At 37.7% G+C, this 17,971-nt stretch overlaps 1 protein-coding gene across 1 annotated transcript; it reads right to left on the bottom strand.

Annotated features, from left to right (window-relative positions):
• Positions 1-393: 393 nt before the first annotated feature.
• On the bottom strand, positions 394-17,416 carry LOC110049061 (kelch-like protein 20). Its single transcript, XM_089287498.1, has 10 exons — positions 17,225-17,416; positions 11,339-11,623; positions 10,231-10,449; positions 8,757-8,983; positions 7,749-7,858; positions 6,013-6,206; positions 4,554-4,760; positions 3,568-3,799; positions 2,673-2,900; positions 394-2,256 (listed from the first exon to the last, which is right to left on the bottom strand). Exons 2-10 carry the CDS (start codon positions 11,592-11,594, stop codon positions 2,106-2,108), a joined length of 1,824 nt encoding a protein of 607 aa, XP_089143624.1. The 5' UTR covers positions 11,595-11,623; positions 17,225-17,416; the 3' UTR covers positions 394-2,105.
• Between the last annotated feature and the right edge of the window lie 555 nt (positions 17,417-17,971).

The raw sequence follows: 17,971 nt of genomic DNA on the forward strand, positions 1-17,971 counted from the left end.
CACTTCATTCTTACAATCCAGCAATTCAGGATGGGAGTGCTGGAGTCTCAGTTGAACGCACAACATCGTTACCAGGGCTTTTCTCTGCCCCTCCAAATCTATAAGGGAAAGGCCCTGGGAACGAGGTTTTTGAGTACAATCTTCGGGGATTTCTCGAGCATCAGGGAAAAATATCAGCCCCACTTCTCGGCTAACAATACAATTTGCAGATCTCAAATCTCTGCTATCAGTTCAAAAATAGCCACCATTTCGTCTCAGCCAACTGTTAAAATTGTGATCAATATCTCAGAAAACAGCTAAGCTTCGTGCAGAATCAATTGGTACAAGATCAAGTTTATCAATCTATTTTTCCTCATTCAAAACAAAACAAAACAAAACAAAACAAATCACGAATGTCAATAAAATAAATCTGTATTTCAAGCATAAATATCTGACAATTTGATATACATTTCAGTGAAACTTATTTCATAGGTTTCGTGTCTAACAGATTTGACGAAAAGTCTGACTTGTAAATTTCCGTTTACTATATTTTGTTATCTTGCAACAAACCATACCTCAGAATATTTGTTTAGCTACTTCATTTAAATCTTGGACCTCTTTCTCTAAAATATTCACGTTTCCTTTTCTAAACTACTGACTTCAAATTCGCCAGTGTGCAATAAAGTAATAGTGCTATTTGATGACAAGTTTTCAAAGATTAATTTGGCCCGACCTGAAATCGATTCTTGTCAGTACAGACTTCACCCATCTGAACTCGTTTAAATATTCTTGTCGTTAGTGACATACAACTTCAGACAGCAAATCAAGTTAATTTGTAGTTAGCTACCAGTAACCTCAACAAGAGACTGTTTGAGCCGGTTCTGCTTACAATTGGGTCATTCATAAATCCTCGGCACCCATTAGAGAAAAGCCTCTATATTTTCAGCGAATCATGTACAATTAAAATAAACCATGTCTCTCGCAACTTTTCCCATTCTATTTCCGGCGAAGTGAGTGCTCTTTGAATATCTTCCTTGTGGTTTGTCAAAAGTAAAAAAAAACCCTCTCAAATTATCCATCGGTTTTAACTTCGTTAATACTCTTTTTGACTAATTGTTTTCCAAATTTAACATATTGCATGCCAGTCGGAATAACCATAGTTACGAAATCCCAGTTAACTTCCTATAAACCTCTCTATTACTAACTTATTCAAGATACCAAAAGATTTAAACTTTACACTGTCCTATTTCTACTAGTGTACGATGGCTTATGTGTTATGCTGTGTTTTCAAGAGTCGTCATTTTCCCAGAAAATTGTCCGTAGCATTAACTTGCTACACATGAATTCCATAGTTGAATTTGTACTCGCGCTAAATTCAAATCGCATTTCTTTTAGCTTTCATTACAAGAAATACCAAGTCATTTACTTCTATTTATTTAAATACTGTTAATACATATCAACTGTCTCAAAGACCAAAGTTGCTTAGTAGTCCAAGACAACGTTCTCCGCCGTAATCTTTTCAGAGTCGAAGATTCTTGATCACTCGTTCCGCAACAATTCTTAAAGCGTTTTTGTTCCAGTTTGGTACTTTTATAGGTACGCCAGCCGATAAGGCAGATTCATTTCCTTTGTAAATTGAGTAGGCCCACATTCAATATTGTCAATGTCGTCTTGTGCACCCAAAAGGTTCTGTTTGTATTTGTTTCTCTCAGAAACACTCTTTTATTCCAAATGCCTGTTCCATGCACCTCTTGTGTACAACAATCTTTTGACTTCTGCAATCTTGCTTCTCGCGACCTTTGCTCACAGTGTAAACGCTTTGTTTCTCTAAGAAACACTCTCTTATTTTAAATGCTCCTTCCATGCACCTCTTGTGTACCTCTGCAATCTTGTTGCTTCTTGCAACCTTTGCGCACACAGTGTAAACACGTGCTGTTTGGTCACGTGCAACTTGATCACGTGCCACCATTCGACATGTGGTCAACACGTGACAGTGCCTGTCACCAAACTGTGAACTGCTTTTGAAAGGTCGCCTCGTGGTAAGGTCCAAACCTCATCTCAATGGAACCAAATTCCCCCTCTGCACATCACGTGCTAAGTTCTAAATGACGCTGTTTAGATCATCGCTAGACGGCTGGAGTTCTACTCGATGACGGCTCCCCAAACAGTCTCTTGTTACTAAATGTCCTTTTACAGCTTGCCACACAAACTGCCACACAGTCCCTCGGTTGGCTCAGAGGAGGTGCTGGGTGCCACTCATTCGACAAGGGGTCGTATCTAGGGGCACAAAACAAGCACACGAATGAGGCCCTAGTTTATGTCGTTACCCAGGTAAACAAAAATAAAAAGATTCTTTGCGTCATTACCTTTAAACATTATTTATGACGTACAAGATGCTTCATAAAGATGTTACACATTTAAGTGTTAGGATGAACCCCACTCAAATGAAAGCTATTGAGCAGTACTTTCATGTGGTTCTGTTTATTATGCTGTATAAGGTTGTTCTAACTTTGAAGTCTGTGGATGAACCCTAATGTGCGACCATTCAAGTGAAAGCGATTGAGCAGCAATTTCATGTGGTACTGTGAGTGAAGCCCTTTCACCTTGGAACACGCGAGATAATCTAGACCGGCGACAAAAAGTTTCACCTACATGTAAATGTATATAAACTACCTCAGCCATGCAAACCTTACCTCTCAACTGAACTCAGATACGAAGTGCCATCGTAGCCTCCCACCACGTAAATAAAACCATCCAAAACACCGACCCCACACCCACTCCGTGGGGTGCTCATCGGCGCAACGGTGACCCACTCATCCTTCCCTGGGTCGTAACGCTCCACCGTGTCATATCGATGTCCGTGGTCACACCCTCCAATGGCGTAAAGATAACCTCCTAATGTAGCGACACCCACTTGTTTTCTACAAAAACATGAAACGTTTTCAATTTAATTCTCCCAACTTTTTCTATAAGAAAGATATAAAGACTACTAAGGAGAATTTGTTCATTAAAATCACGACTTGTAAACTTTGTTTCCTAGTTCTTCCAGCTTTGAGCAAGGATGAGAAAGAAACAATTTAGAAGGCTGAACCGTATTGTATTCATCCTGAGGGTGATGAAACCATGTTGAGCCGTACTTTCATGTGTGTACAAGGCGTTTAAACTTTTAGGTCTGTGGATGAAATTCTAGTGTGTAACCATTCAAATGAAAGCTATTGAGCAGTGCTCTCATGTGGCATTGCTTATTGACCTGTTCAAGGTTGTTCTTGTGACCATTCAAATGAAAGCTATTGAGTAGCACTTTCATGTGGTACTGTTTATTGTGCTGTAAAAGGTGATTCTTACTTTTTAGGTCTCTGGATGAAATCCTAGTGTGTGACCATTCAAATGGAAGCTATTGAGCAGTACTTCCATGTGGTATTGTTCATTATGCTGTACAAGGTGGTTCTAACGTTTAAGTCTGTGGATGAAATTTTAGTGTGTGACCATTCAAATGAAAGCTATTGAGCTGTCCCTTCATGTACAATCACTCATGTGATGAGTTATTTGAGTATTGATTCAGCAATTTTAACAAATAATGAAACAAACCTTGCAGTGCTCATGGAAGCGACCATCGTCCACGTGTTAAGCTCTGGATCATATCTTTCCACAGTTTTCAGGTTTGTACCATCTGTGCCTCCCACAGCATACACCATATCGTGTAATACGGCACAACCCACACCAAAACGACACTGGTTCATGCGAGAGATCTCCGTCCATTTACCAATTTTGGGATCATAATACTCGGCCGTGTTCAGAGGCATGGAGCCGTCGAAACCACCTGTGAGTGACAAGAACTTAACGTTAGCCGATGTTGTCTTGGGACGTTAAAGATGTTATACGAGGCATAGATAAACTAGCGAACGGGAAAACTTGTAATGGAAGATGCGCTGGAAAACAAGTAAATACCGGTAAAACAAGAAAACATGTAACCGCTGGCGAAGTAAGGAAGACCCTTAATGGACATTTGAAGCGTGAAGACGAGTGGTCTCTGGCTAATGCGAGAGGGCATGTACATGTACTCTGACGTAATGGCAAGGGCGGAAAATCAAGTGACTGAGGCTAAAAAAGGTTCGCAAGCGCGGGAAAATATGGAACGCGGCCGCTAGCAACGGCGGGATAAAGCTGCGTAGCTCCGATCGGTCTTCCTGTTAGATATATTTAATATATGATGAAGCGGTTTTCACTTGAGTGTTGAAAGTACTTCGCGCTTGAGTTAGAATGCATTTCTACGCTTAGGGATTGATTTCTCAATCAATGAGATGTTAAAACAAAACAAACCGTGACGCGCTAGCTTGCGTTTTCCCGCGCTTTGCGTCGGCTACACATGTTTGCTTCGAGTTTTTCATTGGTTCACTGGATTGTCTGTGTCCTTTGTGACTGGCCAATTGAAAGTAATCACTTGGTTTTGGCTTTACGATACTCAACTGAAAAGCGCAATGCTAAGCCGAAAAAATGGCCTTCACCCTGATTAGCTAACGTAGTCATACGAGCTTTACAAACCAATCAGTGGAAAGACGTCCCACATGACGTACCTAATGCATATATTCTCCCACTCCCAGCTGTGACACCAACACCATTGCGACTCGACGACATGGGCACAGACGGTACCCACACATTAGCAAACGGGTCAAACCTCTCGACTGTCTCCAGCCGGGAGGAGTCGTCACTGCCTCCACAGATGTAAAGAAACGGCCCCAATGAACCCACATCTGCACCCCAACGGCAAATGTTCATGTCGCCTTGATCGAGAAAGGAAGAGAAAAAAACGTTTGTTAACTAACTTGAGTCTTCAAAATACCCCAGGGGGGGAGGAGGACTTCTATATAAAAAGGACGGGGGTGCTCTTCGGAAATTTTGAAAAGAACCCCGCAGAGGCACCACGATCCCGTTTTGTGGGCGTGGCTTGATAATTTTTTTTTCATCCCTAAGGGGCACCAATTATAAAACAACATATTAACTGACACTGACTTTTTTTCGGCTCAACACCCTAAATAGGCTTGATTTCCACCGCTCTCTCGGTTTACGTTACTCGGAGCGCGGGCTCCTTTTCCGAACAGTGGTGGTAATCGAGCCAAAACCCTCCCGCTGTGAACCTTTTGAGGTTGAACACTAAGAACTCCCAAACCCGCTTTTTTAACCCCTAAACAGTACGACGAGCCACCCCGTCTTTTTCATATGGGATTCTCCTCCCCGGGGGGGGGGGGGGGGTAAAAAAACACGTTTTGTTTTTGATAAGCAGATATCAAAAGTTTAATAAACGACACTGATGGAAGAAAATAAGTATATTTTGCTCTTCTTTATCTTGTTGTTCGCAACGTTTACCTGTTAGCAGAGTTTTAGTGCATACAGTTTACAAATGTAACCCTCCACTTTCAAAAGCTTTTGGGAGGGAATCGTCATACGATACAAAATATCAGCGGTCTTGTTCTTTTCAGTGTAGACTACAGGCGATCGTCAAACAGAATGCATTTTCATGCTTATTGTCTAGTAAACGTATGACGGGTTTCTAGAACACTTGAGAAATCATGGCAACAAAGGTATCGTAACTTTCTGAAGAAACTGTTTGGTTATCTCGGTGGACAAGTGAAACACTTAGTTATTCAACATAAACTAAAAGTTGATGAAAAGAAACTAGCTGCTGTAGCGAGCTCGTGAAGCTAAGCGAGTGCGTTCATGAACTTCATAACCTCGCTAGGGAGATGAGTTTTCCCTTTATCAACTTCAAGTTGTTGAATAGCTAGGACAGTAACAATGTAGACTGTGAACAGACTCTGTTTTGCTCGAAAATCTGCGGCTATGAACGCAAACAACACAACACAAGTGAGCGGTCGTGAGCCTGCGAGACGCCCGCGCTACTCGCGACTCGCGGCTTCGCAGTCTTACTCGCATGCTTACTTGTTTTGCGTTCCTCCCCACGGATTTTCAAGTTAAAGAGAGACTGCTCGCAGTCTAGCAACAACGCGAGCTGATATCATGAAAGAATAACCTCACCAATAGTTTTCCATTTTCTTTCTTTGGGGTCATATTTCTCTCCACTTTTACTGGCTTCCCTGCGGCTCATTCCGCCAATAGCATACAGCACATGATTGACAGATGTTGGTCTCCTGGGAGCTACTCTGTGATTGTGCATCTGAGATTTTCGCTTGGGAATAAGAAGACATTCTGTGGCCTCCAGCAAAAGATCACTGTTAAAAAAAGATTTAAAAAAATTAGCGCCGTTCACTGCATTTATAAGCTTGAACTTCTGAGTAATTCATCAAGTTTAAACAAAGTAAATCATAACCGTGACGGTGTTTAGATGTCTGATCTTCATTATCGTAGATATTTTTTTACGATTTTATTGCTCTATTTCCTCTTCTGAATTAGTTTCGATTGAGAAGATATATCAAACACTCCAGAAACTGTTTTACCACGTTTGAAAACACCTCGACGTTGGTCAAAAATACTCCGCTACGCGTCGTATTTTCAACTCTTTTCTCGGTGTTTGGAAATGTGGTAAAACACTCTCTCTCGTGTTTGACATATTACGATCCATGAGCTTCCGAGCAATCGAGGCATGTGGAAAATAAGAGCGCGCGATCGTCTGTGAGCGAATAGTCAACGATGAGAACCAGTTAAAATAACGGATAAGTAACAGCTATATAGCTATATAGCTGTAAAGCCCTGAGCCAAACGGGCTCGCAAACAGTCGCAAGTTGAACTTGCGAAGAGACTTGGCCAAGGGTGACCAAACGGACTCGCAAGTTTCCTCGCAAATCACAAAAAAAGGCTTTGAAACCCTGCAAAGATATCTTGTATTTCATTGGCTAATAGGATGCCATAATAAACAATTAGATTATGAGCTCGAGATTTCTATCGCGTGATACAAATGTAGTTGACGAGGGCGCAGCATAGAAATCGAGAGCGAACAATCTAATTGTTTTAGTATAAATCTACTAGTCGCTCAAAACTTTATCTAAATCCTCTTCACAGACACTTCGAAAACGTCAAGAAGCGGCCGTCATTTTGTGAACAAGGCCACACTGCTACGCTACTCACTATCTATTAAACAATTAGGTTATGAGCTCGAGATTTCTATCGCTGCGCCCTCGTCAACTATCACGCGATAGAAATCGAGAGCGAATAATCTAATTGTTTTAGTATAAATCTACTAGTAGTTCAAAACTTTATCTAAATCCTCTTCACAGACACTTCGAAAACACCAAGAAGCGGCCTTCATTTTGTGAATAAGGGCACACTGCTACTCTACTCACAATCTATCACAGAATAGATAGTGCGTAGCGTAGCCAATCAGAGAACGGCATTCGTGATAGAACGCTAGTAGATTTATACTAACAACGAATAAACGTCACTTAACTTGCGTCGACTTGGGATGGGTGGCCAAACGGTGAAAAGCTTGGGCCGACTTACGTGCAAATTTGATCAAAGTGAGCGCAAGTCGTCGCAAGTCAACGCAAGTGCACGTAAGGCCTGGCCAAACAGAGTCGCAAGTAGACCCAAGTTTTCCACTTGCGTCTACCTGCGTGGCCATTAGCTCAGGGTTTCAGGAATGTTTATAATTGATTCGGTCCCAGATTCCCACATTGAAATTGCGTGCATTTTGTTGTTAGTCATTCAGGGAAAGCCATTATCAAGGACGCACAATGATATCGTTCGAGAGATTCAGCCAAAAAATGAGCTTGATACAACGTACAATTATCAGATAAAAAGCTTTCAACAAAGTTTACCTGCAGGCTCTGTTGTTTCTGATAATTTCCTCTGTTGCTACTCTATCCATTAGAAATTCCGCTGACAGCGAAGGAAACCTAACATTGCTGAGGATTTCAGGGGCAGATTCCTGAGCAAAAGATCAATATGTTACACTTACACATGTCATCGCATTGTATCAAATTCCCAACACTGGAATTAAAAGAAATGTAACCAATAAATAAGGAGAATTCATAGTTTGATTTTAGGACTTAAAGGGTAGCAGTAAACAACTCAAGAGTCGGAATATGCATTAAAAGCTTGGCACAGTGAACAATAGAAAAACCCTCCAGAAAAAAACGATCAAAATTTCACGGTTGTCAGTATGTGTCATATATATATATATATATATATATATATATCATGACATATATATGTCAGAAATTGATCGTTTTATCGCAAGCTAACTACTTGCTAACTGCTCGTTCTGATTTAATTTTACGTATATATTTCTTTTTTATCTTGTACATGTGTGAAACAAATCAATGTTTTCTCCTCGAGTTACACATCAGTTGATTAGCTTACAATAACTTAAAGCTACCCAAACTATAGTGGCCCTCCGAAAGTATGTACCCACACAAAAACGCTGCTAAATCTGAAACTGAAGTTCAAGGGTTGTCACTTACATATGGGTTATTGACCAAGCTTGTTTGGTCAAGATGGCTGGGTATTGGTTTCGTTCTTTAATTGCGTGTTTATGCACCTCTAGAGACTCCGTCTTGGTCCATAAACACGCCAAAAAAACAAAAAAAAAAAAGAACTAGGCTAATATCCAGCCTTCTTGACCGCACAAGCTTGGCCAATAAAGGATTTATTGTATGGAAAAAGAACACTATTTTCTTAAGGGACACTGCAGGTAATTCCGAGCAGGCAAGAAAGCATATGATTATCTTGCCTGCTCGGGTAGCCAATCACAGCACAAGATTCCGTTTATCTTGCCTGCTCACAGAGTTGACCATATAATAAGGAACTTTACAGACTTATTGTACCTGTCTCACATCAGCATCATATTTGATCCATGCTAAAGCAGCTTCAAACACTCGCTCCTCAGATTGGATGTTGAGGTCATCATCAGACAAGAGTCGTGTCAACTGCTTAGCAGAGATTTCCATAAACTCTTCACTCTGAACAACATCAATAAAGTGTTGCCTAGCAAATGATTCTGAAGATGACACTAAAGCTGTGCAACCGTGCCGATCAGCAAAAGCACTAATTCCTGCAAACAATCAGCAATAATTTATTTTAACTAAAGACAACTCTCTTTTGTTTTACAATAAAAATACATGCAACTGATACAAATCCTAAGGGAAAGGAGATCCTAGGAGATCTATAAGAACTTGATGACGGCTCAAAGTTGTTGAGCTGAAAAGCAGAAAGGCACTGCTGTACAAATTTTACGGTTTGTTGTTTTGGTGTGTTTGTTTAGTTTTGTTTTATGCCTCATGATTGCTTACAAGTTTGTTTGTTTGCCTGTTTGTTTTCAGCGGTTGTTTTTCTGTGTAGTGTCATACTTCAGTATGTGTTGTGATCAACATAATTACAAGTGCAATTTATATCGTATCATCATTTGTGTCAGGCAATGTAGTCAACTGAGACGCAGATTGCAATGATGCGACAGCTAACTACTTAAAAATGCAGTCTTCATCAGACAATAAAGTTGACTGATTATGCAGACACATTTGTATGTTGAAGATTCATTTGGATATGATTCACATCTCAAGTCACCACAAGTGAAAGGGACAATTATACCAAATGGAATAATTGCAGTCTGTAGAATCCCTGACATCAAACAAGAAAAGAATGAAGTGCATGAGCACTGAGGCGATTCTCTTGTTCATATACAGTAAATTAAGGGAGCTTATAAGTAAGCAAGCCAGAAGAGCAACAACAACAAGAATGTCATGAAACAAAAGGTTTAATGAGCAGAACAATAGCTGTGCACATGTATTATAAACCTTTGTACATTTCTTCACCATCCCCTGCAACCAACAACATGAAATGACAATGTTCTGGGTATTTTAAAGAACATGAAAGACCACAGCTAATTTTTTGTATTTCCTATTGGAGTAGAAAATTGTTGTTGCAATTTTAGCTTTAGCACGTTTCAAGACTGATAGGCACACAGAACAGATCTACAGTACTGTAGTACTAAAATAATTGCAAGATTCAAAGACAAAATGCAATAAAATGAATTCACCTTTTTGCTGGACATATTCCTCTGCGTTGCCATTGTTATTACTTATAAGCTCCCTAATGTGGGCTACACATGCACACAACTTTACTTGCTTCTGGATAAGTAATAACTACTAACAATAATTATTATCCTGGGAGATATCTTATTATCAACACTGAACATTCTGATTGTAATTGATAGTGTCTACCAACTTCTTCTCAATCACTATAAACTTGCAAGAAAAGTTAGATACATTGCGTACACTGCACAAGTGTTGCTAATTAACTTACCAAGGCAGTTCTCAGAGCTAAGTTGCCTTTTCAGGAACTCACAACAAGCCTCTTGCACAGATTGCACTTGCAGAACACAGGTCACTGGTAGAAGGTCCTGAACATTGTTCTCTGAAATCTCAATTTCACCACTATAGAAAAAATCTACCATGGTTTCCATTGCACGTTCGTCAAGTTCTTGTAATGTCACAGTGCTCTGCCGACTCTCTGAGAGGCCCCCTGTTAATTAAAAATTAATTTAATTTAATAGTGGTTGCAATTTATAGCACGGTGGACTCTGGATCAAGTGGTCTGGATTCAAGTCCTGGTTAGTGCAATTACAGTGTGTCTCAGGGGTATAAATAGGAACCATTGGATGCAGTGTGCAAACAAAGTCCTGTCCAAAAGATAGCCTGGGTCAGTGGATTTTTCAGTTCAGCTAGTATATTCTGTCCATTGCTTGCCCTTTGAGCAAGTTTAATTTTTTGGGAAAATTTTTGAAGGAATTCAAATCAGAGCACTGTGAGAGATGAAATTGAATCCTTGCCCTGGGGCTAGTGACAATGATGTTTTGCACTTGAACATCACATAGTACGAACTTGCCCATAACAATTTTGTTTCTGTCCTGCAAGAGACAATCCAGTTATGGACTGGCAGCCCATCCCAGGGGTACATATACACTGTAGCTAAAATACTCAGCACAAGTAGACACTCTAAGGGGTTCAGTCACGGTATTTCGAGTTATTTTTGCCAAGTACAAAATTACCTTTGCATGTAAATTGAAGGAAACCTGAAAATAATAGTTTACTAAGATCAAGAAAAACACCAGAGAAATAATAATAAACCATAAAGGAACAAGGATAGTTAAGGAAGGAGAAGATTGACACAGACTACAAACAACAAACTTGAAAAATTTAGGCTAAACTTTTCAAGATGTGCAAACCATGAAGTAGCTCCCTTAAGACCATTTACTCTTGAAACCTCAAAAAGTGTCTGCTTATGGAAGATTAAAAGGCAGTGAAATTTATATATGGCCGAGACTAGATTACATTGAAAGTGTATTCCTACAATTACATTGTAGGTATCTGCCCACAGGACAGTCCATTAATAGAGCTTTGACTGCACTTACCAGCAAACATAGCTTTAAAGTATGGACTACTTGCAGCCAAAACAACTTTGTGAGCTGAAATACTAGTACTGCCAACTCTCAACACGATGTCACACAAGTCTTCATCTCGACGTAAAAACCTGAGGGCAGTTACCAGGTCCTTGCTGTGAGCGACATCAGTGAAAAGATATTGTGCGCTGGCAATGCTGCTGTCGCTGTCAGTGCTATGCCCACTATGTGAAAAGGACACAGGGGAATTCCTGTGCGGAGAAGCCATGGGAGAGCCTCTGTGAAGAGGACGAGAATCTGAAAGAATTAATGAAAGAACTACATTAAATTTATGGGGTCTAAATATTCATTTTCACAGAAATGCCAGCTATCGTGGAAAGAGAGAGATCTATTTGCAGTTTTGGACTGAAGGCTCCAAGATTGATATAATCACTTTTCTTGTACATGTCACTGTTTGCTGGTTATAAGGATGATCTATTTTAAAAAAATTTGTTACTTGTAAAGAAAATGACAGCGGACATAATTAGCTGACTGCGAATATAGGATATTAAGTAGAAGTACTTATTAACTATAAATTTGCCATGGAAAGTCATAGGAAATCCTAGACGATACTGGCGTGTCCAGAAAATAAAAAATTATAGGTTGGAATGTATGGAGCTTAACTGGAATTTCCAGAGGGTTGGGGTTGGGGGGTTATTAAAGCAAAGGTAAACTTATCAAATATAATTTTTTTCTAAAACAATGTCTCATTAGGGATTATACACTAAGAATGAGAACACATGTACATGTACAACTTATAACGATATAAAAATGTTTTGAGAAAAGTGTATAACGCAATTGACAATCATATGTAAACCTTGCTTTGAAATCACCGAGTGCAAACATCATTTGAAAATACCTATGATGTCTCAGCTAACTGTAGCCAAGTAGCAGAAACATTATAAGCTATGTTTCCATTTCTAGTACAGTAGTTATGCCACAAGTGTCAAAGATCTAACCACCACTTTTTGCTGTGCATTGTTTGAGCATAGTTGAGAATTATAAATGGAAAAGATTTCAGAAACCTACATATATGCATGTACAGATTAAAAGCTGCCTTACATGTAATTTAATGGATTACCCTCTTCTATTCTTCTGAATTCAGACTGCAACTGTACTCCACACACATTTACTAAGCAAAAGGAGATTCTTAAATTTTTCTTTACACAGTGGCTTCCAAATAGTTTTGATCTTGAACAATATTATGTACAATATTCTTAGATGATGGAATTCTTATAACAAAAGAAATTTCAAACTAACCCAATATACTATTAATACCCCAGTATCGATACAGCTGTCAAGGAATATTTTTGTTTGTTTGGTGAAATGTTCCTAAATTTACAAAATCACCAACCTTTAAATCTAAGCATGGCTTCTTATTATCAAACTTATCAAAAACTCTCTTTGAACTCACTCTCTTGTAAACCAGAACTCATCAATATTTAAGTGAAAATCTATTTTCAAATATAATTTACACTTCACTTGAAAATCAAGTGTTAATTATAAAATATTGAAATAGAATTCACACCTTAAGAAAAGGAATGTGATAATTATAAGTTTTAAATTTTCTTAAATATGTCAGCAAATATCAATTGAAAACATTTTATTGCAGATATCGACCAGAGGTTATGGAGGACTAGTTTAAACTTGCCCGGCTCAGAAGTTTGCAAAAAGTCAATAATAAAAAAAATGTTATCTATCCTAGTAATGTAGCTAGTTTCAAGCAAAACTTTCATACGTATGAAATACAAAGGACTGAAACAAAAACCTCTGTTCATTAATTCTGACCTGCACGTGTTTTAATGTTCCAAGTCATGCAAATATAAATTTATAACAAGTTCAATTCGTGATCAAGGCTGAAAATGGAAATCATCCTGTTTGCATGTTCAAATTTTTGTCACACACTTGCGAAATAATTAACAAAGAAAACTATGCTTCGTCTATCAATCGTCTTAAAATCGAGGTACTCATAAGTAAAGGTGCTTTAAAGTTCACCCGAGCTTTGAAAAGAAGCAACATGATTTCCGGTTTTGATTGATCTTTGTGAAATTTGCATTGTACGTGCCATATTTTAAACCAAAACATCCAAACAGTCACCTTAGACGAAATAACAAAGGTTATTCGACCGCACAAAAACCTGATAATAAAATAGTTAAGTAGAAGTACTTAGTAACTATAAATTTGCCATAGAAGGTCATCAGAAATCCTAAGATACTGGCGTGTCTTGAGAGTAAAAAAATTATAAGTCGGAATGTATGGAGCTTAACTGGAATTTCCAGAGGGTTTGGGGTGGGGGGTTATTAAAGCAAAATTAAACTTATCAAATGTAACTTTTTTCTAAAACAAAGTCTCATTAGGGGTTACACAACAAAAATGAGAACACATGTACAACTTACAAAATTATGATTTAAAAATATTTTGAGAAAAGTGTATAAAGCAATTGACAATCATATGTAAACCTTGCTTTGGAATCACCAAGTGCAAACATCATTTGAAAATACCTATGATGTCTCGGCTAACTGTAGCCAAGTAGCAGAAACATTATAAGCTATGTTTCCATTTCTAGTACAGTAGTTATGCCACAAGTGTCAAAGATCTAACCACCACTTTTTGCTGTACATTGTTTGAGCATAGTTGAGAATTATAAATGGAAAAGATTTCAGAAACCTACATATATGCATGTACAGATTAAAAGCTGCCTTACATGTAATTTAATGGATTACCCTCTTCTATTCTTCTGAATTCAGACAGCAACTGTACTCCACACACATTTACTAAGCAAAAGGAGATTCTTAAATTTTTCTTTACACAGTGGCTTCCAAATAGTTTTGATCTTGAACAATATTATGTACAATATTCTTAGATGATGGAATTCTTATAACAAAAGAAATTTCAAACTAACCCAATATACTATTAATACCCCAGTATCGATACAGCTGTCAAGGAATATTTTTGTTTGTTTGGTGAAATGTTCCTAAATTTACAAAATCACCAACCTTTAAATCTAAGCATGGCTTCTTATTATCAAACTTATCAAAAACTCTCTTTGAACTCACTCTCTTGTAAACCAGAACTTATCAATATTTAAGTGAAAATCTATTTTCAAATATAATTTACACTTCACTTGAAAATCGAGTGTTAATTATAAAATATTGAAATAGAATTCACACCTTAAGAAAAGGAATGTGATAATTATTTATAAGTTTTAAATTTCCTTAAATATGTCAGCAAATACAGTATCAATTGAAAACATTTTATTGCAGATATCGACCAGAGGTTATGGAGGGCTAGTTTAAACTTGCCCAGCTCAAAAGTTTGCAAAAAGTCAATAATAAAAAAAATGTTATCTATCCTAGTTATGTAGCTAGTTTCAAGCAAAACTTTCATACGTATGAAATACAAAGGACTGAAACAAAAACTTCTGTTCATTAATTCTGACCTGCACGTGTTTTAATGTTCCAAGTCATGCAAATATAAATTTATAACAAGTTCAATTCGTGATCAAGGCTGAAAACGGAAATCATCCTGTTTGCATGTTCAAATTTTTGTCACACACTTGCAAAATAATTAAGAAAGAAAACTATGCTTCATCTATCAATCGTCTCAAAATCGAGGTACTCATAAGTAAAGGTGCTTTAAAGTTCACCCGAGCTTTAAAAAGAAGCAACATGATTTCCGGTCTTGATCGATCTTTGTGAAATTTGTATTGTATGTGCCATATTTTGACTACCTACGGAGGTAAACCAAAACATCCAAACAGTCACCTTAGACGAAATAACAAAGGTAATTCGACCACACAAACACCTGATAATAAAATAGTTACGTAGAAATACTTAGTAACTATAAATTTGCCACAGAAGGTCATCAGAAATCCTAAAATACCGACATGTCTTGAAAGTAAAAAAATTATAGGTCGGAATGTATAGAGCTTAACTGGAATTTCCAGAGGGTTTGGGGTAGGGGGTTATTAAAGCAAAATTAAACTTATCAAATGTAACTTTTTTTCTAAAACAATGTCTCATTAGGGATTACACGATAAAAATGAAAACACATGTACAACTTACAAAATTATGATTTAAAAATATTTTGAGAAAAGTGTATAAAGCAATTGACAATCATATGTAAACCTTGCTTTGAAATCACCGAGTGCAAACATCATTTGAAAATACCTATGATGTCTCGGCTAACTGTAGCCAAGTAGCAGAAACATTATAAGCTATGTTTCCATTTCTAGTACAGTAGTTATGCCACAAGTGTCAAAGATCTAACCACCACTTTTTGCTGTGCATTGTTTGAGCATAGTTGAGAATTATAAATGGAAAAGATTTCAGAAACCTACATATATGCATGTACAGATTAAAAGCTGCGTTACATGTAATTTAATGGATTACCTTCTTCTATTCTTCTGAATTCAGACTGCAACTGTACTCCACACACATTTACTAAGCAAAAGGAGATTCTTAAATTTTTCTTTACACAGTGGCTTCCAAATAGTTTCATCTTGAACAATATTATGTACAATATTCTTTTGACTTAGATGATGGAATTCTTAGGACAAAAGAAATTTCAAACTAACCCAATATACTATTAATACCCCAGTATCGATATAGCTGTCAAGGAGTATTTTTGTTTGGTGAAATGTTCCTAAATTTACAAAATTACCAACCTTTAAATCTAAGCATTGCTTCTTATCATCAGACTTATCAAAAACTCTCTTTGAACTCACTCTCTTGTAAACCAGAACTCATCAATATTTAAGTGAAAATCTATTTTCAAATATAATTTACACTTCACTTGAAAATTGAGTGTTATACAATGTTGAAATAGAATTCACACCTTAAGAAAAGGAATGTGATAATTATTTATAAGTTTTAAATTTCCTTAAATATGTCAGCAAATATCAATTGAAAACATTTTATTGCAGATATCGACCAGACGTTACAGAGGGCTAGTTTAAACTTGCCCGGCCCAGAAGTTTGCAAAAAGTCAATAATAAAAAAAAAATTATCTATCCTAGTTATGTAGCTAGTTTCAAGCAAAGTTTTCATACCTATGAAATACAAAGGACTGAAACAAAAAACTTCTGTTCATTAATTCTGACCTGCGCGTGATTTAATGTTCCAAGTCATGCAACTTTCAATTTATAATTAGTTCAATTCGTGATCAAGGCTGAAAACGGAAATCATCCTGTTTGCAAGTTCAAATTTTTGTCACAGACTTTCGAAATAATTAACAAAGAAAACTACGCTTCGTCTATCGATCGTCTCAAAATCGAGGTACTCATAAGTAAAGGTGCTTTAAAATTCACCCGGGCTTTAAAAAGAAGCAACAAAATTTCCGGTTTTGATCGATCTTTGTGAAATTTACATTGTACGTGCCATATTTTGACCACCTACGGAGATAAACTAAAACATCCAAAAAGTCACCTTAGACGAAATAACAAAGGTTATTCGACCACACGAAAACCCGATAATAGCTAAGCTTACGACCGTGTCCTTCTTTACACAAATACCCACTCTTGTGACTGATATTATAAACAGTAAGAGTTGAAATATAAATGGCCCAGACTGTCGGGTTTTCCTTCCCATTACGCTCATTAAATCAAAGCTAAATCTATTTTAACCATCAGCATTGATTTAAGGCACATTGTTTTGGTTTCTTCCACAAAATAAATGCCTACCACAGTCGCTATCATAACATTACTCATTGAAGAAAGCTAGCTTGCAATATTTTTCAAAACATTTTGCATTCTTCATTCGCCATGGTGTTAAACAACTGCCGGTGAAGCTATAAACACGCGACTTTCAAACTCATACAGAAACATTTACAAGTACTCACGAAGTACATCAACCTACTCACCAATAGACGCCGTTTTTTGTGTTGTAAAGGACCTCAAATTAAAAAAATTTGGAAAACACACGACCTCTTCGCGCTTCTAACCTTTTTGCTCGCAGGAAGGGACCCAGTGGGAGTGACGTCATCATCTGCCGCCAAATTTGGAAATGGTGGCATGTGTATCAAAGCATAGACACTTCCGGTCAGTTGTCACGATCTCTTTCGTTATATTTAGGCTATTGGGGGAGGGGGGGGGGGGGGGGTTAAACTACAGGCACAAGGCATTCTATAGCTTGACAATTTTTCAACTGGCTCCTTAGACTTCCTAAAACAGTTTATGAATTGAGAATGCCTCACTTAACTGCTTGTATTAGTTAAGTTTAATTCCATTGTTTCCATTTTTTAGCACACACGTCTTAACGAGTTTTTATTACTCCAAAATGTTGCGTGGGTAAATGAAAAAAAAAAACATTAAACCAAAAAAAAAAAAGGGAAAAAAGGACTAAGTGAGGGCCAACTTGTAGCAGGTCTACTGTCTCCTCTGGTTACTCACTGACTCAAGTTCTAAAAATTTTCAAAACTTGGTTATAGTCCACCGGTTTTTCTTCAAGCTAGTATAAACTTAATACATATAATTATTTTGCCTTCTTGTTTACAAGTTTGCTCTGTTACTGTCCAAATGTCCACCCACCCCCCCCCCCTCCTGCTGCTTCAACCCCCTAAGGATAGGAAGGTTTATCCCAAGGAAAAAACAAGAGTAATGATCAATGG

This window comes from Orbicella faveolata, unplaced genomic scaffold, assembly GCF_042242905.1.
Source record: "Orbicella faveolata isolate gen_17 unplaced genomic scaffold, um_ofav_v1 contig_14, whole genome shotgun sequence".
Lineage (NCBI taxonomy): Eukaryota > Metazoa > Cnidaria > Anthozoa > Scleractinia > Merulinidae > Orbicella > Orbicella faveolata.